The following is a 24,139-nucleotide window of genomic DNA, read 5'->3' on the forward strand; positions in this document are numbered from 1 at the left end:
GGCAGACAGAGTGGCAGACGGAGAAGCAGGCTTCCTGCGGAGCAAGGAGCCCGATGTGGGACTCATCCCAGGATGCTGGGATCATGACCTGAGCCGAAGGCAGCCGCTTAACCAACTGAGCCACCCAGGCGTCCCGGCACTGCTAATTTTTTATGTAAAGGGTCAGATAAAAGTTTAGACCTTAAGGGCCATATGGTTCCTGTTGCAGTTGCTGAAGTCTACCAATAACAGCGCAAAAGTGGCGACACAACAGGCAAGTGAGCATAGCTTTGCTACAAAAGAACTTCCAGGATACTGAAATTTTAATTTCACGTGTAGGTTTCACGTGTCATGAAATAATCTTTTTATTTTTTTCGATCGTTTAAAAATCTGGGTGCCTCAGTTTTTGGGCATCTGCCTTCGGCTCAGGACATGATCCTAGGGTCCTGGGATCAATCCCGCATGGAGCTCCCAGCTCAGCTAGAAGCCTGCTTCTCCCTCTCCCGCTCCCCCTGTTTGTGTTCCGTCTCTCACTATCTCTCTCTCTGTCAAATAAATAAATAAAATCTTTTAAAAATATATACATATCCGTTCAAAAGTCACGCCTAAAGAAATGAAGGCAGCACTTGCCCACAGGCTACAGCGCGAAGACCCTTTATTTAGAGTCAGGGCCCTCCCGCTCAATAGCCTCATATGCTTGGACCCTATGGGCCTCAGATTCCGCGTCAATGTCTTAAAATTGCTGCGCGGTTAATAAAACCTGACACGCGTTAAAGCGCTTTCAAGTCCCCATAGGGCTGCACCAGCCTTAGGTGCCCTCCCTAGATCAGGTCCCACCCGGCAGCCAGTGCGCAGGCGCGGGGGAGGGCCGCTCTGCTGGGAGCGCGCAGCCGCGTCACATCAGAGCTCACCGAGGCCCTGTTGCCCTGGCGACGGTTTCCCAGCTCCCTGCCGCAATCCGCCAGGCCTTCATCGCGATACACTAAGCCAAGAAGCCCTAGCCATGACTTCGTCCACCCCTGCGTCCTTCACTCCGGGCACAGCCGACGGGTTGCCTGAGACTGAGAAGAACGCAGGGGAGTCCGAGAATACCTATATTCTGCGGCCCATTTTCCAGCAAAGGCGGGTAACGGACGAGCTGTGGTGCGGGTGTCCTACGAGCTGCTGGGTCAGGTCGACAGAGGCCGCCTGGCAGCCTGCGCGTGGGGAAAGCGCACGGGGATCCGCGGGGTGGGCGGGGCGGGACTGGAGAAGGAGGAGCGGGGCTGGAGACGCAGGGCGGGACTGGAGAAGGAGGTGGCTGGGGAGGGGGATGGAGGTGGCAGAGGAGGGACTGGAGGAGGGGCGGAGTGGGTTTGGTACCGAGGAAGGTATTGGGTTCGAGTCCAGCAGGGAGGGAAGGAGTGTGGGGTGGTCTGGAGACCTAGTGGCGAGCGGGGGAGGAGGCGGGCCGGGACTAGAGAGGAAGGGGCAAGCCGAGAGGGTGGAATGCTATCTTTCTTGAGTCTCCAGCTGCTCTGGACAGCTGTGGACCCGACCTACAGTTGCAGCGTTAGGGCGTCGGGAGCACCTAAGGCTAGCGCAGTGGGAATGGTTGGCTCTAGGAGACCCGGGATGTGGGCAGAGAAAAGGAGGGGTGGAATAGATGAGCAGGAAAGAAACGCCTTGCATCGAATTCCATTCAGCCATTTTCCAGGGTTAAGGTGTGCATATGGGTGCCAGAATACGCTTACTCCTCTGCAGGGAGTGGGACCTGTATGCATTCAGAGTCTTACCTAGGTATCATCCGGATGTTCTTGGCCCACCACCGAGATGCCTTCCCAGAATTACACAGTCTAGTGCAGAGGACAGTCGGCTAGGGCTATAGGGTCCAACACTCACTTCATTTTCACAAGATTAAAAAAAAGAAAAGAAAAGAAAAGAAAGCCCCGCTGTTGCTTGAAACCAGATTGCTGAATCAAATGCTTCGCAAATACTGGAAGCCAGGAACTCTGGTTATAATGTGATACATTTCATGCAGTTTTCTGGTGGGTAGAGTGGACATCAAAAAAGGTATGTTCAGTTATCTTGGTAAAAGTTTCTAAATGCATAGAACGCCATTTGCCTGCATTTCTGTTACAAAACAGAACAAAAGCAGAACAAAATTAACATATATTATGTAGGAATAATCCTCTAAGATTATTTGTGATTTGTTTGAAGAAAACTTTTGACATTTCACTGAAAATGAGAAAGGCTTAAGGGAAAGAGCCAAATATAGTATATTTGTAATAGGAAAACTCCTTTTAGAACAGATCAAATCCTGGAAATCTGTCGATGATTCTAAAGTTCATCTGTGAGAATAACCAGGCAAGAGAGCAAAGAAAATACTGTTAAAAAGTAATAAGGGTTGCTTCAGAATTTGAATTAAAAAAAGGAACCCCACCCCAAAAAACCCCGCCCCCAAAAACCCCACACCACCACTAGGGCTACCAAATATTATACTGCATTATAAGCTCAAAACCTAAAACATTCTGGTCACTTGGCACACAATAGACAAATCAGCTAATAGAATATATAGCCCAGAAAATAAAACTAGTGTTTTAATATATGATAAATACAACTAAAATGTGAACATATTTCAGGGTGGTGAAATTAGGGGAGATTTTTTCCTCTGTCTTCATTTATTCAATAATCCATTCCTTCCAAAAGTATTTATTGTCTACTATGTGCTGGGTGCTCTTCTAAGAAGTGGGAAGATGACAGTGAACAAAGCAGTGAGAAATCCCTGCCCTCATAGAGCTTATGTTCTAGCTGGGTAGAAGGACAACAAACAAGATAAATACATAAGTGAACTATATAGTATATAGTGTATATATATAACTCTATAGTATATGTGTGTGTGTGTGTGTATACACACACACACACACACCTACATATATAGATAGATAGATAGATATAGTATATATATAGTATATATCTCTCATAGGGATAGTAATGAGTACCAGGAGGTGAGATATAAAGTGATGTGATAGGAGGGCAATTTGAAGTTTTAGAGAAGGTGGCTAGGGAAAGTGACTTTTGAATAAAGACTTGAAAGAAGTGAGGGAGGTAGCAATGCATATAGAATGAGATTTGAACTTCAGGCAGAGGTTAACAGCAAGTGCAAAAGCACTGAGGTGGTCATGCCTGGTGTGGTCAAAGAACATAGGGAAGATCAGTGTGACCAGAGTGGAGAGAACTGGCAGGAAAGTAGTAGAAAACGAAATCAGAGAGTTTGATAGGGTAGGTCATATGGGGCTGCGCAAGTGACAGGATGTTGCTTTTACTCTGAGTGAGGTGAGAAGCATTTGGGATATTTTTTTTAAAAAGATTTTATTTATTTGAGAAACAGAGAGGGAGAGAGACAACAAGCATGAGCAAGGGGGAGGGGCAGAGGGAGAGGAAGAAGCAGATTCCCTGCTGAGCAGGGGGCTTGATCCCAGGACCCTGAGATCATGACCTGAGCTGAAGGCAGACGCTTAACTGACTGAGCCACCCAAGCACCCCAAACATTTGGGATATTTTGAACAGAGAAGTGCCTTGATCCAACATATATTTTAACAGGACCAGTCTAGTTGCTATGTCCCACAGGATATGGGGGCAAAGGCAGAGACAGAGACTTGTGTGAAGCTGGTGTAACCCAGGCAGGAGGTAGCTTGGAGCAAACTGGTGGCAGTGCGGTGGAGAGAGTGATTGAATTTTAGATTATTCTGAAGGTAAAACTGATAAAATTTGCTTATGAACCAGGGTGTGGTTTGTGAGAGAGAAAGTCAACAAGCCTGACTTCAAGGTTCTTGGCCTGAGCAACTGGAAGGATGGAGATTCCATTGACCGATATAATTTTGGAGAGAGGAGACAGTCAGAAGCTCACTGTTGGATGTATGAACTTTTGAGTTGTCCATTAGACATCCAGATGGAATATGTGCTGGAATATGTGGTCTGAAGTTCAGGGGAAAGGTCCAGTCTGTAGATATACATCAAGAATATGACTTGTTTTCTTAAGTTGTGTATGCCACTTTGATGATAAAAAGTATGAAAAAGAGGAATTAAATTGTTGTAGTGACAAAAAGCTGTGGGCAGTTGAGCTGTGAAAGTAAGTTGAAATTTTGGAGTTACCAATTAGATGTCTTAACACTGTTTCATTTAGGTTCAGACCTTCTGTGGTTAAAGAATGTATCCATGCTGTTCTTAAGGAGGAGCTAGCAAATGCTGAGTACTCTCCAGAAGAAATGCCTCAGCTCACGAAACGTTTATCAGAAACCATTAAAGACAAATTAAAAGGTAATTTGTGGTGATACTTGGAAATAGATACTTGGAAATAGACATTCAATTTTACTCGTTTGTCTCCTTCCCTATCTTTAAACAATGGGCATAAGCTGTGGATTCTTTTAAACACAATTTTTCTTCAATGTCTAGTCCTCTCAATTATTTGGTAACTTTTACTCTTGTAGGCCTTTCCAGATAGTGGGGAAGTTAAAGATATGAAGTAAAACATTGTATGCATGCAGTATCTGGGACATTCCAGTATGAGAAAGATCAGGATTTACAAGGATTCCTTTCTCCCATCATTCTTGGTTGTTTTTCTCACCAACATATCAGTTCCTTAGCCTGTCTGTCATTCATACCCTCACCATCTGACCTCAGCCCATCTCTCCAGCTGAGTCCTTAACTAGTCACCAGACTCAGCTCTCCACTCAGCATGAGGTATGTTCTATAGATATAGAGAGCTCTATATCTATAGAACATACCTCATGCTTTTTCTCCCCATTCTCTTTGTCTTTCTCTCTCTCTTTTTAAAAGATTTATTTATTTATTTGAGAGATAGAGTGTGTGTGTGTGTGTGCATGTGCTGGGGAGGAGGTCAGGGCAGAGGGAGAGGGAGAGAGTCTTTAAGCTGACTCAGTGCTCAGTGTGGAGCTGGAGGTGGGGCTCGATCTCATGAACATGAAATCATGACCTGAACTGAAACTAAGAGTCAGATGCTTAACTGACTGCACCACCCGGGTGCCCCTCTTTTGTTCATAATATTATACCATCTGAAAAGTCCTTTCTCTCTACCTTTTTAAAACTAGAACATTTTTTGGAGGGAAGAAAATGTCTATGTAACAGTAATACATTTTCATTGTACTAACCTAGACCATTTAGAAAAGTACACATTTAAATTTTTAAAATTATATAAAATTCCATTACCCAAAGGTAGTTACTATTTAATATTTTGATGTACTTTTTTCTTTTTTCTTAATTTGCTTTAATTTTTAGAAACTAAAAAATATATGAGTACAAAGAAGAAAATAACAATTCTGTGTATTTCTATCACCCAGAATTAACTACTGTTTGTATATTAACATTTTTATTTTTACTTTTTAAAAAAGATTTTTTATTTATTTGAGAGAAAGAGGATGCGTGGGGAGAGGCACAGAGGGAGAGGGAAAAGCAGACTCCCCACTGAGCAGGGAGCCTGACTCGGAGCTTGATCTTTGGACCCTGAAATCATAACCTGAGCGGAAGGCAGACATTTAACCAACTGAACCACCAGGTGCCCCTATTATTACTTTTTTTTTTTTTTAAAGATTTTATTTATTTATTTGACAGAGAGAGAGAGAGATCACAAGTAGGCAGAGAGGCAGGCAGAGAGAGAGGGGGAAGCAGGCTCCCCACCGAGCAGAGAGCCCATCTCGGGGCTTGATCCCAGGACCCTGAGACCATGACCTGAGCCAAAGGCAGAGGCCCAACCCACTGAGCCACCCAGGCACCCCCCCCCATTTTTACTTTTTAATGACAGTTTGTTGTTACTGTGAAAAAGATATATGTCCATTATAAATAAATTTAAACAGTGTAGAAAAATAAATAAAATTAGAAAATCATCCCACATGCCACCACCACATTAAATATCAGTATTTAAATATCAATATTTAATGATAACCATTAATATTAGGCGAACATCATATCAGACATCTTTTCTGTGTTTATATACAGATAAATGCCTTAATAACAATGGGATACTTTGGGCCTATTTTGCGTAGTGATATAGCATTCATTCTGTATATATACACATATATGTGTATTTTTTTTTGCATTCATTCTATATTTAAATGGAATGATTGCTCACTATTTAGTCCTTTTATCATGCCATTTTGGTTCAGTTTCTTATCCAATGAGATTTTAAGTTTTTTCAGAAAGGGCTGAGAAATGCTACATTCTCTTTGTTCTTTAATGTTTGAGGATGTCTGCCTTTTGCCTTTAAATTAGAATATATTTTGGATGTATATAGTATTTTGAGGTAATAACTTATTTTCCTGAGAATCTTGTAGATTTTGTTTCATTGTCTTCTGGCATTGAATGTTACTGTAGAGAAATCTAAGGCCACTTGATGTCCTCTGCCTAAAGAATCTCATCCTTAACCTTGATGCTCAATAGCTTTTTTAGAATATTGCTTGATAAGGGAGCATTTTATATCTTTCAATCTGTGGATTTCTTTTCATATCAGGAAAATTTTCTTGTATCTCTGAAAACATTTACTGTTCCATTCATTAGGTCACAGGACAACAAATACTGATATGTTGAATCATCTTTATCTTCCATATCTATTAGCTTTTCTTTGCCATACTTTCTTCCCTTTCCTGTAATGTTTACTTGTAATTATCTTAAGCCAGTAGTTCAGTTTTCATTTGTGTCTGTTCTGTCCCTTACCATTTTTAAAATTTATTAGGTCTGTACTGATACTGTATGAGTATTCAGTTTGTCTTATGGCTGCGATCTTCATTTTCATCTTTCTGTTGTTTATAATCTGATTGAGTTCTTATTTTGTTGAATTTATGAGCTTATGTTGCTCTATACTGTGAATCAGTTGTGAAGAATTTCTCTTTGTTCCTTGGTTTATATTATTTCCTAGGTTGAGGGTTTTTTTTTGTTTTTATTTTTGTCTTTTAAACAATATTTTGTTTGTTTCTTGTTATTCTTTTCTTTGTTTTTCTTGCTGCATTATTGCATATTGCCGGTCAGCTTCTTTCTGTTTTACTCTGATGTGTGATTTTCAGGTCTTTTCATTTGCTCTTTTCATAATTGTTCCAACACAGTGTGGGTGATTGGTACTCATCCACCATATCTGAGATTATTTTATTTTTTCCCTCAGAACTACAATTGAAGGGCTAGGTATTTAATATTCTAGCTCCTTGGGTATCAGAAAAGGAGGAAGAGAAATGGGTAGAGAAAGGAGGAAGCTCTGTAGAGCTGTGTGCACTGTTTTGGGCTCTGTCTCCTGAGATTTTGTTAAGTATCCTGAATTAAGGGTAGTGTCTCACCTGGAAGGGGAACTGTAGTCTTCATATTATTTGTCTAATTTACTATGTAGTCCTGGAGCCTTTACTTTGATCAAACAGAGTTGGCTGTGTTTCAACTTTGTCCATTTACTTTCCCTTTTTCCCGCCTTCAACTGTTTTCACTATTCCTTGCTTAGAAAAGGGGGAAGATAAAGATGCCCATTCTCTTCAGATTTGGTGTTAGTAAGAATTTTCAGGACTTTGCTGCTTTAACAGTGTATTTTCTGGGGAAGCAGCAGAGTTGTGATGGGCCATACAATTATACTCCAGAATCGTATGTTGTTTTCTTTTCTACCTTACTGAACAGCTTATGGTTTTCTGATGCTCCATACTCTATGCCTTTGCACATGCTGTTCCCTCTCCATAGAATGGAGACATTGTCTGGTAAATTCCTACTTTTCTTTCAAGACTCATTTCATTTATCACATCCTCCAAGACGTCTCTTCTGGTCACCGCTTCCCCACTATCTAGACAAAGGAAGGAGCTTCCAGCTCTGTGTTCCTGTGTATCTTACACATGCTCCTCTTGGAATTATTAATATATTGCTTTTTCATTTTATTCTTTGTGTTTGCCTTCCCAACTACTCTGTGTTCTTTAAGGCAAGAGTCTCTTTTTTTTCTTAAGATTTTGTTTATTTATTTGTCAGAAAGAGAGAGAGAGAGCGTGCATAAGCAGGGAGAGCAGCAGACAGAGGGAGAAGCAGGCTCCCTGCCGAGCAAGGAACCTGATGTGTGGCTTGATCCCAGGAGCCCAGGATTGTGACCTGAGCAGAGGCAGATGCTCAACCAACTGAGCCACGCAGGTGTCCCAAGAATAGTGTCTTATTTATCTTATTTATCTATACGTTTTGGCAACTTAACACTACATGACTTAGAGTAGGAGAGAAAGGAAGGAAGCTGAAATCTATTGAGAAACTAGTGTGTATCAGTACTGTTCTAGATGCTTTATTTATTACTTCTGAAAATTAGTAGAGGAAGAAAAAGGTAGAAAATTAATATTCACTAAAATGGAGTTGGGAGGCCAGAAGGGGGAGCTCTAATACCGTTCCACATCTTATCAGCCGGACCGGAAGACCCTATACTTTTACTATCCCAGCAGGAGGAAGAGATTTTCTCCTTGCCCAGCAACAGCCCTGCGGATGAGAGACTGTCAACGATTCCGGCAATGAAAAGCCACTACATTTCCAACTCCTGGTTTACTTCAGTGGACTTTTTGTTTATAACAGTCCTCCCAACATCCTCCTTTTCCTCTATAAAAGAACCAGCTTCTTTTTTGTTCTCTGTACTTACCTGTGGTTTTACTATAGCTTTCCTGTCCTGAATTACAATTCTCTGCCCTTCTCGAATAAACCCATTTTTTGCTGGTAAAATAACTGACAGTTTTATTTTTAAGATCAATGTACTGTATCTTATCTCGTCTCACCTCGCAACATCCCCCAGGAGGTAGGTAATAATATTCCTATTGAACCGATGAGGAAGACTTATGCCAAAAAGGTGAACAGCTTGTCTGAGGTTACACACTTGGCAAGCTGACTGACTTACTTACCAAAGTAAGATTTGTCCTCACGTCTTTCTGACTCCCAAGCTTATCATCCTAGTCAGCCAGCGCTTGTGAACTGAATGCCTGTGTTCCTTTCTAGGCAAATTTACCTTCATTAAATAACTTTACCACTTTTACTTATAGATAACTCTCTTATTTTTTCTAGAAATGGGATTTGACCGATACAAAATGGTGGTACAAGTAGTGATTGGAGAACAAAGAGGTGAAGGAGTATTGTGAGTAGTTGGTTTTTCCTTCTTGTTTTTACTCTTAAATGTTTCTTCTTAGGTATTCATCCTGACAATTCAGTAAGATTGTATCTGTGTAAGAGTGAGAGGAAAGGACAGTATAACAAAATGCAGCTGTGAACCAAAAAGATCCTGGCACAGAACAGTATGGTTGACAGTGTGGGTGAGCTCTGCAAGGTAACTCACTTCTCACTTTTCCTAGTATCTGTAGGCCAGTAGGTCTTTTAGGGTTTATGTATATGTGCTCCTAAGTCCAGTATGGAACTATGTGTATGTTTCTTCCTCAGTTCCTTCTTTTTTTTTTTTCCTTAAATTCCTTCTTGCCTGGCTTTTGTTCCTGTCATTCCAAATTAATTTCTTTAAAACTGTCTAAGACCTCCTTATTAGCATATCTAGTAGTCCTTTCTTAGCTCTTGTTCTTGGCCTGGGCTTCTATTTCTTTTTTTAAATAATTTTTTAAAAAAGATTTTATTTACCCATTTCAGAGAGAGAGAAAGAGAGAGAGAGAGAGTGCTTGCAAGGATGAGTGGGAAGAGGGGCAGAGGGAGAAGCAGACTTTATATGGGGCTTGGTCCCAGAACCTGAGGCAAGAGCAGATGCTCAACCACCTGAGCCACGCAGGGGCCTCCTGTGCTTCTATTTCTTAATATTCATTCCAGTTTATTTTGGCCCTGATGTCACTTATCTAACTTGTTTCTCTTCTGTTTTTCTCTTTCCTTTCCTGGTTCCTCTTTCTCCCCTACATCGCCAGCTCTGAGCTTTCTTTAAGGCTCAGTTCTTGTTCTTTTGCTCTTCCCACTGCTTTTTCAATTAGCTCATTCATTCTCATGACCTCAAACTGTCATTCATGTACTGGTGAGTTCAAAATGTGTATTCCCTGTCTTTCCCTATGCCCGAGTGTTAAGCTCCTGTTTTCTTTTGCAAACAGTACTGAGTATATTTTATTTTATTTTATTTTTTTAAGATTTTATTTATTCATTCGACAGACAGAGACCACAAGCAGGCAGAGAGGCAGGCAGAGAGAGAGAGGAGGAAGCAGGCTCCCCGCTGAGCAGACAGCCTGATGTGGGGCTCCATCCCAGGACCCTGGGATCATGGCCTGAGCCGAAGGCAGAGGCTTTAACCCACTGAGCCACCCAGGCACCCCAGTACCGAGTATATTTTACAAGAAAGTATTAAAGTATTTGTTGAATGAATTTTAAGAATACCTTGTAGATATTATCCCTGAGAATTTTTACTATAGAATGTTAGATTTGGAAGGGACTATGGATATTTTCTAGTGTCTGCTCCCCTTAATTTACAGATGACACTTATGAGGATCAGTATGATTTACTCTAAATTATGTATCTGGCTGGTGTCAGATAAACTAATACAGCCTGGCCTTCTGACTTCTGGCACAGTAATCCTCACCATGGTGCCCCCTGCCATTTGCTCAAAAGGCTTCCAGATATTTTCTCACCTCAGTGATATAAAGAAATACCTCACTACTCTATTAGCTCAGATTCAACATGTTCAAATACAGTTGCAAATTTCTTCTCCCTTCTTCTCCTTCGGTCTGCCTGCCATTTTAATTTCTCTGTCTTTCCCAGTATTGCAAAGCTTTTATTAACTCTGGCTTAAAACCTCGAAATCCTCTTTTGTCATGTTGAGCCGTTACTCTCTCCCCCCACATGCACTGTAATCTGGAGGCCAGGCTTCCTTAGCAGCCCTTTATCAGCATTGCCAGACTCTGGTCTCTTTCCTCTACAGTTCATTTTGTATACTAGACCGGTCTTTCAGAAGCATGCCTCATTTTCTTGCCATAAACTTTTCAGAGTTTATTTTAAACCCTGTCAAATATAAACTCCTGAAACTGGTTATGATTCACTTTGTAAAACGTGATAAGGCCAAACTCTAAAGCGTAGCATTCAAGGTCACCCTCCTCCTTTTTAAAAAATTTTATCATCTAAAATTCCATACAGGGACTAAGGAACTCCCATTTTTCTATTACTTAGCTTCAGAGTTTGTCAGCACATCTGGATGTTGTTTTAATTATACCTGTACCTACTCTCCCTGTCCCACCAGATTATTTTGAAGCAAATTCCAGTCATTGTACCATTTCATTTGTAAACACAACAGTATACAATATCTCTAATATACAATATCCCTTTTTAACATAATAATATATCATCACATCTAAAATGTTATCGATCCTTAATATTATACAATAGTGTTTACTCTTGTGCACAGTATGGGGGTTAGGCTTCTCAACCCCTGCACAGTCAAAAATAACTTTTTATATCTGCACATAGCTTTGACTCCCCAAAACCTTAGCTATTAATAGCTCATTGTTGACTGGAAACCTTACTGATAACATAAACAGTCAATTAACACATATTTTATAAAGATATTATACACTTACAACAAAATAAGCTAGTGAAAAGAAAATGTTACTAAGTGTTATTTAAAAAATCAAAAGGGGGGGCGCCTGGGTGGCTCAGTGGGTTAAAGCCTCTGCCTTAGGCGCCTGGGTGGCTCAGTGGGTTAAAGCCTCTGCCTTAGGCTCAGGTCATGATCCCAGGGTCCTGGGATCAAGCCCCGCATTGGGCTCTCTGCTCAGCAGGGAGCCTGCTTCCCGCTCTCTCTCTGCCTGCCTCTCTGCCTACTTGTGATCTCTTTCTCTGTCAAATAAATAAAATCTTAAAAAAATAAAATAAAATAAAATAAAAAATCAAAAGGAAGAGAAAATATATTTATGGTACTCTATTTATTGTAAAAACATCTGCACATAAGTGGATCTGTACAGTTCAAACCCAAGTTGTTCAAGGATCAGCTGTGTATGTATGTGAATTTGTATGCACATAATTACGTGTTTATATTCTTTTTTACAGCTTGTTCAGAGCAGGATCCAGATAAAGGCCACCCACTGCTTTTAAACAATATGTCTCTTAAATTTCTTTTAATCTATTACTTTCTTTCTCTTTCTCTCTTTTTTACCTTGCCATTTAATTGTTGAAGAAATGGGGTTGTCCTGTAGAGTTTCCTACAGTCTGGCATTTGCTAATTGTATCTTTCTTATTTTTTATTTGTTTGCTTGTTTGTTTATTATTTACAGGAGTTTTGTACTTTAGATTATAATCTAGTGCTACCTTATTTATTTTATTGCTCAATGTTCCAACTTTGGCCATTGGCAACTCTTTCAGTTGCCTCTTGTGTCCCTTGGGCATACCCTACTATTGTGGGTTTTGGTGTTTTTTTTTTAAGATTTATTTATTTGAGAGACAAAGAGAGCAAGAGAGTGTGAGTGGGTGGGTGGATCGAGGGAAAGGGAGAAAGAGAGAATCCTTAAGCAGACTCTACACTGAATGACGCAGAGCTTGATCTCACAATCCCTAGATTATGACCTGAGCCGAAATCAAAAGTCAGGTACTTAACCAACTAAGCCACCTAGGTGCCCCTATTGTGGGGTTTTTTGAGCATTTCCTTACTTACTGGCACTATAGGATGCTTCATCATATTCATTCCCAATGCCAGCCCTATAATTAGCCATTTTCTCAAGGAGCTCTGGTTCATTTTATTGGAGAATGGCATTAGAAACTAACATCTGGGCAATAGGTATGGCTATTAACTTTCTAAATATTGCTTCTGCTCTGTTGTTCTTTTTGGACTCCAATTACCTATATTTGGATTGAAATGTTCTTTTTACTGTATTCCACAGGTCTCTTATGCTCTTCTCTAGGTTTTTGTTTTTTCTCTCTGTGCTTCCTTTTGGATATTTTTCTATTGACCTTTCAGTTGACTAATTCTCTTTTCTGTTGTGTCTAATCTGTTATTCAGTCCACTGACTAAATTCTTAATATCAGTTATTATGTTTTTCAGGTCTAGAATACCCATTTGATTTATAGATTCTAATTTGTTAGTGAAATCAACTGAGGCACCCAGACACACAGACATGAGCTTTATTTGAAGAATTTGTGTAAGAGATTTCTGAATCTGCCCTGATGAGGGAAGAAGGGGCCTTTCTTTCATGTCTGTTACTAAGATGTAAATTAAGATAATTGCTGATCAAACTTACATATTGTTCACAAGTAGTTTTTGGCCGCTATTTTAGTTATTGTGATCATCAGGGGGGAAAAAAAACCTTTTCTTAAGACACTCAACTGGAAAGGGCAGGCAGTGTACCTCAGTGGTACTGCACCACTCTGGGGAATATGCTTTCAGGCTCCATCCTATGGCCCAAGGCAGCAGCAAATCCTACCTGTCACCACCTTTTGGTCAAAGCAGCCACAGATTTAAGAGTCTTTGGTTCACAGATGTCTAGACCCACAAGTACTTTACTGTTGAGCTCCACTTGGCACGTCATTAAATTGACAGTGAATACTGGATACTTCAAGCCGTGTTCCTGGGAGGCAGCTGTAATTCAATTAATCCAGAGTGTCCTCATGTTCCTCTTCTTCAGTCTTTGCACTTTTGTGCATTTCACAAATGCTCTGGTCACAGCTCTGACCAACCTTAGCACCATGCATGCTGCCTCACCTCCTGGACCCGCCAGGAGCAGTCAGTGAGGCCAGTGAAATTATTTTTTATCTATGTTCTTCATCTTCCCTCTCTCCTCCCTTTTTACATTTTGGTCATAGCAGTTACTTTAAAATCATTGTCTGCTTATTCTCCTATCTGGATCATGTGTGATTCTGTTTCCACTGACTTTTTTTTTTTTCCCTTGGTAATCCTTTATGTGACTCTGTCTCTCAGCATGCCTGGTTTAAATCTTGGACATTGTGTGAAAAAACTGTAGAACCTCCAGATAATATTTTTTTCTTCCAGAAAGAGTTTACTCTTTCCTTTTCCATTCAGGAAGACTATGGACCGCTTACCTTAATCCAGTCAGGGGCTAAGCAGAGTTTAGATTAGGTGGCAATTTTGATTTGAGACTCTCTCTACCTTCAGTTCACCCTTCTTTCTTGAATGTAGCCCTCCAGATCTTTCAACTAAAAACCTGAAATGTTCATTGAGACTCCACCCCCACCAGGTACTGACTTTTATATTTGTTTCCTCAGTATGAAACTACTCTTTAGTTCAACGTTTTTTCCTTAGTGTATTGGTTTCCTATTGCTGCTGCAAAAAATTATCACGGGCACCTAGCTGGTTCAGTTGGAAGAGAGTGCGACTCTTGATCTCGCAGTTTGAGTTTGAGCCTCACATTGGGTGTAGAGATGCCAATAAATAAATAAGTAAGTAAATAAGCTTAAAAAATTTATCGCAGACACAGTGGCATAAAAATATTATTTTATATTTCTGGAGATCATAAATCCAAAATGCGTTTCATTCAGCTAAAATCAAGGTATTAGAAGGACTGCATTCCTTCTGGAGGTTGTAGAGGAGAATCCACTCCTTTGCCTCCTCCAGCTTCTAGAAATTGCCTGCATTCTTTAGCTTATAAACCCTTCCTCCATCCTCAAAGCCAGCAGCATAGCATCTTCAAATATTTCTCTGACTCTCTCACCACCTTTCTTTTATAAGGACTCTTTTGATGACATTGAACCCACCTGGATAATCCAGGGTACTCTTCCCATCTCAGAATCCTTAATCATATATCTGTAAAATTCTTTTTATTTTATTTTTTGCCATATAAGGTAACATATTCACAGGTTTTGGGGATTAGGACATAGATATGTTTGCTGAGAGGGCCATAATTTTGCCTACCACACTTGGCTTTCAGTTTCATAATTCAGCACATGTCTTAAGGGGAAAACCTACCATGTGACAGGCTCAGTTCCACTTTCTCCTTTTGGTCCTTCAAGTGTCTAATTTTATCTCCATAGCTCCGCAAGTCTTGCTGGTTTCTTTTTCCCTGAGTAACTGGTGTTCTAGAGGGGCAAAGCCTGGATTTTTAGCTTCTAATTCTGTGCCTGGATTTGGCAAATGCCTCAGGGAGAATTCCGATGCAGGATATCAGTTTACCTCCTTGCAGTTCACCTCTTTCTGGAATTTTGTCTCCCCTAGTCTTACTCCAGCTGCATTGTGATTCATTTTATCCAGCCTTGCTAATTAATCTTGGTGGGAACACTGGCCTGTTACACAGTGTTCCATCATACCTGAGTCTTTTTGACACAAATATATATACTAAAATATAGCATTTTTTTCTTTCTGTATAGCCCAGGCTTTGGGTGTGACCCAAAGTTCGTCTTTGGGTCCAAGACAAGAGAGTTTGTCTATGCAAAACTTTGGGTGTGACCCAGAAGTCTCAGGTTTATCTTACACATTTCTAGCCCTACACTTGGAATTGATCATTTCCCTGAGGAGCTCTGGTTCTTTTTATTGGCAAATGGTGTAAATATAAACTGCACTTTGAAGGCAAGATTGTGTTTTATGCATCTTTGTATCATTTGCTCCTAGCACTTCCTTCATATATAACAGACCCTCAACAAATATTTGTCAAGTAAATTTTTATATTCCTGCCTTCACTTGGTTCTACTCAGTTTAACTACCACTTCCTTCATGAACTGTTTTCTGTTTGTTTTGTTTTTTTCTCCTGTCTAAATTCTCTAATTTCTGTAGCACTTCTACAAATTTAGTTTAAATGTTACATGACTGGACTTGGACTAGACAGGCTTTACAATTCTTTTGAATCCTGAGAACCTGTAAATTAGCATCAACTATACATTAACTTATTCTTTTTATGTGTTAATTTTTTCACCTAATTAAATTGAGGGATTGAGGATTGAGACAGGTTTTATTCTTTTTGGACATATAGTAGTTGCTAAATAAATCCTTATTGGTGATAAATTAAGGTTAATTTTATTTCACATTTGTTACTGTTGCAGTTTAGAAATAGGTAGAACTTTTTTGACTTAAAGTGTGAAATATTAGGATTGGAGAGTTCGTCTATGCAAAACTTTCTATTAAAAAAAAACCAAACACTTCCCAAAATGAATTTGGGGTACCTGGGTCGCTCAGTCAATTAGGCATATCCAACTCTTGATAGCTTACATCTTGATCACAGGGTTGTGAGTTCAAGCCCCATGTTGGGCTTCACACTGGTCATGAAGCCTAGTTTAAAAAAACACCAAAAAACAATATCATTAGGATATATGTGTATCTTTCTCTATAACCTGAAGTTGAACTGCTTAGGTTCAAGGACAGCTTTGTCACTATTTGTTTGACCTTGGCAAGTTTACTTACTTTGTCTGATAAATAAGTTTCCATATTTATTAAATGGGTTTAATAGTATAGCAGGAGCACCAGGGTGGCTCGGTCAGTTAAGTGGCTGACTCTTGATTTCAGCTCAGGTAGTGATCTCAGGGTCCTGGGATCCAACCCCTTGTGTAGTGCTCTGCACTCAGCTCTGAGTCTGCTTGTCCCTCTCCTTTTGGTCCTCTCCCTGCTCTCTCTCTCTCTCTCTGAAATAAATAAATGAAATCTTTTTAAAAAATAGTACTGACTTTGGGGCGCCTGGGTGACTCAGTGGGTTAAAGCCTCTGCCTTCGGCTCAGGTCATGATCCCAGGGTCCTGGGATCGAGCCCCACATCGGGCTCTTCTGCTCAGCAGGAAGCCTGCTACCTCCTCTCTCTCTGCCTGCCTCTCTGCCTACTTGTGATCTCTGTCTGTCAAATAAATAAATAAAATCTTAAAAAGAAAAAATTAAAAAAAAATAGTACCGACTTCATAGGATTGAGTGAGTCAATACATGTAAAGCACTTAGACCAGTGGCTGGTACAAAGTGCTCAATAAATTTTAATGATGACTCATACATACATTTATTAAAAATGTAAAAGAATTTGTAATTTTTTCACTTAACATTGTATTCATTTTTTGTAAATTTTGTAAATGTTTTTGTAAGTTTTTTGGTAAAATATCTTTTTAATGGCTACATAGAATTTCATTGCCATAAAATACCATGATTTCCTCTACCACTTACTACTGTGCATTTCAGTTATTTCCATTATTTATTTATTTATTTTAAAATTTTTATTTTTAAGTAATCTCTCTACCCAACATGGGTCTTGAACCCACAACCCCAAGATGAAGAGTCTTATACTCCACCAACTGAGCCAGGCAGGTGCCCCATAAAATTGTTTCCATTTTTTTTTAAAGATTTTTTTTATTTATTTGACAGAGATCACAAGTAGGCAGAGAGAGAGGGGGAAGCAGGCTTGCCACTGAGCAGAGAGCCTGATGCGGGGCTCGATCCCAGGACCCTGAGATCATGACCTGAGCTGAAGGCAGAGGCTCAAACCACTGAGCCACCCAGGCACCCCAAATTGTTTCCATTTTTTAACTGACTTTTATTTTGCCTAACATTCTATCTTTCTCAAGATTTGGGGAGATAATGGTTAATTTGAGAATTCAGAGGCAGTGTAGCAATTCTATAGAGAGAATACTGGGTTTAGAACTAGTTAGATTGAGTTCTAGTTCAGAGTTTGTCCCTTTCTTTTCTGGAACTCTACAAAATGATCACAGTGGACAAAATAATCTATTAGGTCTTTTCCAGACCTACTTTTTTATATTACTGTGCAAGATTTCAGTCATAAGTCTTAGATAGTATTTCCTCTAAAATTTACACAAAAATATCTTGGCTGAAGTAATCTATAACAACTTCCCACCCAAAACACCAAAGACTCAAGGTATTGACCACTTAAGCTCTCAGGCAGCTGGTCAGAGTCTGGGGTTGTTAAGAGTCCCTGGGCTGTCACCTCCAGTTACATCTATGATTTCAGTCCCTTCTAGTTTATCCAGTATATTCTGCTGTACAAATAGGATTTTCTATGTGGCAACCTGTGAAAAGGTTTGGAAGCACTCATCTATAAGAATGTATCAAAGATATAGCACAGAAGACTGTGGGGGAAGGGAGGGAAAACTGAGAGAGAAGAAATCAGAGAGGGAGACAAACCATGAGAAACTTTTGACTCCGAGAAACAAACTGACGGTTGGGGCTCCTGGGTGGCTCAGTTGGTTAAACATCTGGCTTTGGCTCAGGTCATGATCCCAGGATCCTGGGTTCGAGCCCCACATCAGGCTCTTAGCTCAGCGGAGAGCCTGCTTCTCTCTCTCCTCCCAATTTGTGCTCTTTCTCTCTAAAATAAATAAAAATCTTGGGGCGCCCGGGTGGCTCAGTGGATTAAAGCCTCTGCCTTTGGCTCAGGTCATGATCCCAGAGTCCTGGGATTGAGCCCCACATCGGGCTTTCTGCTTGGCGGGGGGCTGGCTTCCTCCTTTGTCTCTGCCCGCCTCTCTGTCTACTTGTGATCTCTGTCTGTCAAATAAATAAATAAAATTTAAAAATAATAATAATAAATAAAATAAATAAAAATCTTAAAAAACAAACAAACAAACTGGGGGTTGTGGAAGGGAGGGGGGTAGGGGAGAAAGGGTAACTGGGTGATGGGCATTAAGGAGGGCACATGATCTGATGAGTGCTGGGTGTTATATGCAACTAATAAATCATTGAACACTGCATCAAAAACTAATGATGTATTATATGTTGGCTAATTGAATTTAAATTAAAAAATGTATCCAAGAAAACTTTTGCTCATGGCAAATAGATATAGTTCAGATCCTTGTTATAGTATTTATAATTCTTCATTCTTTGACTTTTCAGCATGGCTGCTCGCTGTTTCTGGGATGCTGACACTGACAACTACACTTATGATGTTTTCATGAATGTAAGTCTATTTGAAAGCCTCTTTTTCCTTTCCAAGGACATGTGGACATTCCAAGTCAAATTAATATTATTAAGATATGAGGACACTTTAGTTTTAGATGTCTGTCTTTGACTCCTGGATGAAATGCCTTTACTGTTCCTTTACTGTGTTACTAAAGCAGAAGAAATCTAATGTGTTGCCCAAAGGGAGACTTGTAGGTGTACAAATGATATAACTCTTTACAAGCTTGATTTTGAGAATATCATGTTATTTATTTAGTGCTAACAGACATGTGGCACTTGGCTAACTATAAAGAAATTGGGTTGGCAGGGGGGTGTTTGAGTGGCTCACTTGGTTAAGCATCTGCCTTTGGCTCAGGTCATCATCTCAGGGTCCTGGGATCAAATCGTGCATTAGGCTCCCTGCTCATCAGGGAGTCTGCTTCTCCTTCTCCCTCTGCCTTTGCCGCCAACTCGTGCTCTCTCTCTCTCTCTCAAATAAAATCTTAAAACAAAACAAAACAAAACAAAACAAAAAAACAAAAGAAATTGGGGTGGCAGGGATTCATGAGCAAAGGTGATTTTCATTCAGTAATAAAATTAATTATTTTATCTTAAAACTATTTCTCAAAACTAAGCAAAAGAGAAATTTTTAAAAAGAGATTTCATTTAAACACTGGTACATTATTGGCTGAATGTTTTATATATTTTAATCATATGTTGTTATACTTGCTTCCAGAAATGATCCCTAGGTTGTGAATTAGTAGACTCAGAATTAAAGTATAGTAGAATAGGGGCTCCTGGGTGGCTCAGTGGGTTAAAGCCTCTGCCTTTGGCTCAGGTCATAGTCCCAGGGTCCTGGGATCAAGCCCCACATTGGGCTCTCTGCTCAGCAGGGAGCCTGCTTCCCTTCCTCTCTCTCTGCCTGCCTCTCTGCCTACTTGTGATCTCTGTCTGTCAAATAAATAAATAAAATCTTTTTTAAAAAATAAATAAAGTAGAATAGAACAGAAACTTGGCTGAGTGAATTAGGAGAGGGGTTCCATTTCCAGCTCGGTAACTTTCTAATTGAATGGCTTCAGGTGTCATTGGACTTTTCTCTGAATGTATCAAGTAACATTAGGAAGCTGTACTAGATTTTCCCAAAGAACAGCTGTGGTTGCCAAAAAATAATTTGGGGGGACTTGTTTAAAGTACAGATGCCAAGACCCTACTCAAGTAGATTCTGATCAAATAAGTCTGGTGTTAAATCAGTGAATCTGAATTTTTAAAAAAGTTACCCACATGATTATGCTTACTGCCAGGTTTGGAAGTTGCTTGTGTTGATGTCATCTTAAGATATGTTTTAGCTCTAAAATTCTATGGTCCTACCAAAGTTTTATTTTATGTTCAACTCCCTTAGGGAACAAGGGCTGAATAGTAGGAAGTACTATGTAAATCCCATTTATCAGCTCTCTAGGGGAAGGGTCAAGCTAAGGTGATGGTTTTTCCTGCTTTTTGGAGTTACTGAGCCCTTATACAACGCAATTCAATCATTCAGCAAATAATCTGAACTCCCATTAGGTGCCAGCCTCCCCTGGAGGTGCGAGGGATAAAATTTTGAATAAGACAGGCATGGTGAACTCTGGGAGGTGCTGTAGAACAGCCAAAGTGGAATCCATAGACCATTGCCAGTCCTTAAGCTGTGTGGTCACAGATCCTTCATAAGAGAAGTACATAGAGTATACGAGTTTAAAAACTCTTACAGTAATTGGACAAAGTAATTTTATATTGATAAATCTAATAGTAAAAAGTTTAGGCTGTATTTTGTATGTTTCTTTTTTCATTTCATTTTCCCACTTACTAATTTTTATTGTATTTTACAAAAGTATCAGTCCATAAGGCCTGGACAATTAAAAAAAAAACAAACAGGTTTCTCACCACAGATAGCACGATTGTAGAACACAGCTCATGGTTCTCCCACCCAAGGATACAGGGACCTGGGCTTAACCAAAGAATTTTGCTTTGTTAGTAATCAGGTACTTGAGTTTAGATTGTTTTCTCTCAGTAGTACCAGGCTGGAGGTGAGATTTGCTGGTTTCAGGAGTCACTGAGGTAGGTGGAACTCCTCTAATAATTACCTAAAAAGTGTTTTAACAAGTTTAACTGTGATTGAGTTAAAAGATAGATAAATGGATTTTATCAATTAAGAATAAACACCCAGATGCCATTTGCCCTGACCCAGAATTTATGTCAAGGTGCTGTTATGTTTTTTTAAGATTTATTTATTTGAGAGAGAATGAGAATGCATAGGAGGAGGAGCAGAAGGAGAGGAAGAGAGAGAATCTTGAGCAGACTCCCTGCTGAGCAGACTCCCTGCTGAGCACAGAGCCCAAGGTGGGGCTTCATCATGGTCTTGGGATGATGACCTGAGTCAAAAATCAAGAGTCCATGCTTAACTGACTGAGCCACCCCAAGATGCTGTTATTTTTATCTGTGATATAGTATCATTATGCATTTACTCAGAACATTTCATATTGTTATTTCTGTGATAAATCAGGAAAAATGGGACTACTCATTTTATGGAAATGAATTACATGAGGTTCATTAGTTTGCATTTTACTTCTACCTTCAGAAAGTCTAATTCTTTACTCATCCTACCCTTTGAGCAAGCAATTTTGTAGTTATCCTGAAGCAAGCAACTTTAGAGCTATATTCTGGAAACCCTTTGTATATTGAAGGAAAAACCTTTGTGACTGAAAACTGGCAAAGATCTGAGATGATGTTCATTTCAATTGCCTTTGCTGCCCCTTAGCCCTTCATTAGTACTAACATTCTGGATTTGTGTGTGTTTTGTTTTGTTTGCTTTTTAGGACAGTTTATTCTGTGTTGTAGCGGCATTCGGCTGTTTCTACTATTGAATCTTTGAAAAGTTGGGTAAAAATATGACCACGAAGAAATATAAACTTTTTTATATTGTTAAATATCTCAACAAAATAAAGATAATTTGGCATTTTGGCAACTGAGTCTATCAAGTTTTAGGCCTTATATTTTAGTGCTTTGATTTTGTTGTAATATGTTCTTAATTGTATTTGGAAAGTGGGGGAAATTCATATTTCAATTGTTCAAACATAACCAATTGTAAATATTTGGGTATATTTTCTACCAGTGTGTTTTTATTTTCAGGGTTTTAAAAAATCATATACACAATTTTGTACCCTGATTTTTCACTTCTCATAATGTCATGCACAGTGTTTAATGTCATTTTATTTCCATTATGATTTTCATAAGCATAATTTAATAGCTGCATTCACTCCACTAGGTTATACCATTGGTAACTGTTGCCATTTCCTTATTAAGGGATTGATTATAAATTTTCACTATTATAAATAACACTGGCATGACTTTATTTGTGCATAAAGGTTTTTTGGTACATTCTAAATTGTTGTCTTTATCTCCTATCCATTGTTTCTGCTTTGCTATTGCCATCTTATACCTTACACAGCTTATTAGGTGAAATGCACATTCATTTTCTCCTGGGTCTGCCATAGTGTCAGACAGAGTGTCCAAGTTGTGTATGAAATCGGTCCTTCCTTTGAAACTTGGAGATTATTTTGGTTACTATCCAAGCTCCCACTCTCTTTATAGTGATGTTCCCCGTTGTAGCCCCTGGCGTCTTTTCCATCTAGCAGCCCTTATTGGGAGCACCTTAGTTTCCAAGCCACGTTCAAGTAACTATTTGAAATTCAACAGAGAAAGGGTTAAAATTTAAATCCTGTTTCTCCCTGGGGGCTCCTCAGCACAGTCTTGAGTGTATCCACCCACTTTTCTTCTCAGCCACTTTCAAGTCAAGCATGTAGACAAAAAACAATAATAAATATATTTAAAGTTCTTTTACATTCTCCTACCTTACCATTGGGTATTTGCCTGTCTTGTATCTGTGGAATCAAAAGTGACCCCTCCAAAGGTTCATTCTAGCAAAGGAAAACTTTTCTCTACCAGATACCCTACTACATGTGGTTTCCTACCAGCTGGCCTCACTTGACTCGGCTCCTGCTCAACTAGACCTCGGCTGATAATTTTTCGGTGAGCCAACCTGGGTCAGAAATAACGGAAACGAGGGTTTGGGACCAGCTACAGGTCACCACAGGGCTGGGCGGACGGACAGGAATTCTCCCTTCGTGACCAAGTAGGGCAAAGTTGGCGCTGGGGTGAAGCAGCCGCAGGCCGAGGGGTCTCCGGCGGAAGGCGTCACGGCCACCTGCCCTGCGCCAGACGCCCGGGACGGGGCGGAAAGGCCGGAGAGGACAGGTCCTCCCCGACTGGCAGCGAGCACGCGCGACAGTCCACGGCCGTAACTCCCCACGAGGAGGCGTCTTCACCCCAAACTCCCGCAGCATGGTGAATGGCCCTTAGCCACCTCATCTCTTGCGTCCGGCGTTCTCTGTTCAGCCACGCCATCCCTTTGGAGGGCGGAACTACTGAGTCAGGGGTCATGGTTTTCAGGGAAATGTCGTAGTCGGATTGACAAGAAGGCGGGCAGTAGGCGGGACTTCCGGGCCGCTGTTCCGTCAGCTGCCTTTCCCGGGCGTCTCCCCGCAACCTCTTCAACTTCCCTTGTCCGTGACGCGGCGCCCGGGAGAAAGCCGCCGGGACTCCGGCCCGCCGAGCGTGAGCTCCAGGTGAGGATCCGGTGTGTGCATCTCCTCGCGGCTGTCTCTGAAAGGACACGCTGTGTGGCTAGGACCGCCAGGAGACTGACTGAAGATTGGGTCAGTGACAGTGAGGGGAGTGCGAGGAGGGGTTACGAGGCTGCTGTGACCCTGGGCAGTGACAGCGAGGGGACTGTGACCGAGAGGTAGCTGCTTGCGAGGAGTGTGCGACCCAGGAGCGGTGAATGCGAAGGGACTCTGACCTCGGAGAGGACTATGACCGAGAAAGTCTGAGACAGTGCCCAGGAGGAGACTCCGGGTGGAGGGATAGTGACTGTGCAGGGAATCCGATCTAAGGGAACCTGAAGCAGTGGCCGGGGACGGGGAGCGGGGGTGGATCTTTGACTCAGGAGCAGTAACTTTGAGGGGCTGACTTGGACAACAGTGTGGGTTCGGTGCCTGGACATGGTACTGCAGGGTTGTGTTTGGGCACGGGGTGTGGTTGAGCGGTCATGACTGGGCAGGGAAGGTGTGTAGTATGGGTGGCACTTATGAGACCTGAGTTTAACTTTATGGACAAACGTCTTGTGGCTGGAAAACTTACCTCAAAGCCCAGCTCCAGGTTTTTTTTTTTTCTTTCTTTCTTTTTTCAAGATTTTATTTATTTACTTGATAGTGTCGTTGAGAGAGGGAGCACAAGCCAAGGGAGAGGGAGAGGGAGCATCAGGGTTCCTGCTGAGCAGGGAGCCTGACTTGGGGCTTAATTCCAGGACCCCAGGATCATG

At 40.7% G+C, this 24,139-nt stretch overlaps 2 protein-coding genes across 3 annotated transcripts in view; both read left to right on the forward strand.

The window, feature by feature from the left end:
• Nucleotides 1–838: 838 nt before the first annotated feature.
• DYNLT2B (dynein light chain Tctex-type 2B) lies at nt 839–22,140 on the forward strand. The gene is made up of 5 exons (XM_080815548.1): nt 839–1,101; nt 4,145–4,278; nt 9,022–9,091; nt 18,682–18,745; nt 21,576–22,140. The coding sequence occupies exons 1-5, from the start codon at nt 983–985 to the stop codon at nt 21,621–21,623; spliced, it is 435 nt and encodes a 144-aa protein (XP_080671674.1). The 5' UTR covers nt 839–982; the 3' UTR covers nt 21,624–22,140.
• A 1,123-nt stretch (nt 22,141–23,263) lies between these two features.
• The window catches only part of PCYT1A (phosphate cytidylyltransferase 1A, choline), a 52,538-nt gene continuing 51,662 nt past the window's right edge, over nt 23,264–24,139 (forward strand). The window contains exon 1 of one of the 2 annotated variants that reach the window (XM_080815561.1): nt 23,264–23,384. The gene's annotated coding sequence lies outside the window, so the exon portion shown is untranslated. Of the gene's footprint in view, nt 23,385–23,454; nt 23,475–24,139 lie in introns of those variants that run through there. The other variant, XM_080815562.1, reaches the window with a different exon arrangement.

Source organism: Martes martes (assembly GCF_963455335.1).
Source record: "Martes martes genome assembly, chromosome: 1".
Taxonomy (NCBI): Eukaryota; Metazoa; Chordata; class Mammalia; order Carnivora; family Mustelidae; genus Martes; species Martes martes.

Excerpts from the sequence above, each read along its gene's own strand:
- DYNLT2B (XM_080815548.1), top strand. The coding sequence starts at position 983 with ATGACTTCGTCCACCCCTGCGTCCTTCACTCCGGGCACAGCCGACGGG. Across the intron at positions 1,102-4,144 it reads CGGCCCATTTTCCAGCAAAG|GTTCAGACCTTCTGTGGTTA; the intron begins GCGGGTAACGGA and ends TGTTTCATTTAG. Across the intron at positions 18,746-21,575 it reads CTTATGATGTTTTCATGAAT|GACAGTTTATTCTGTGTTGT; the intron begins GTAAGTCTATTT and ends TTTGCTTTTTAG.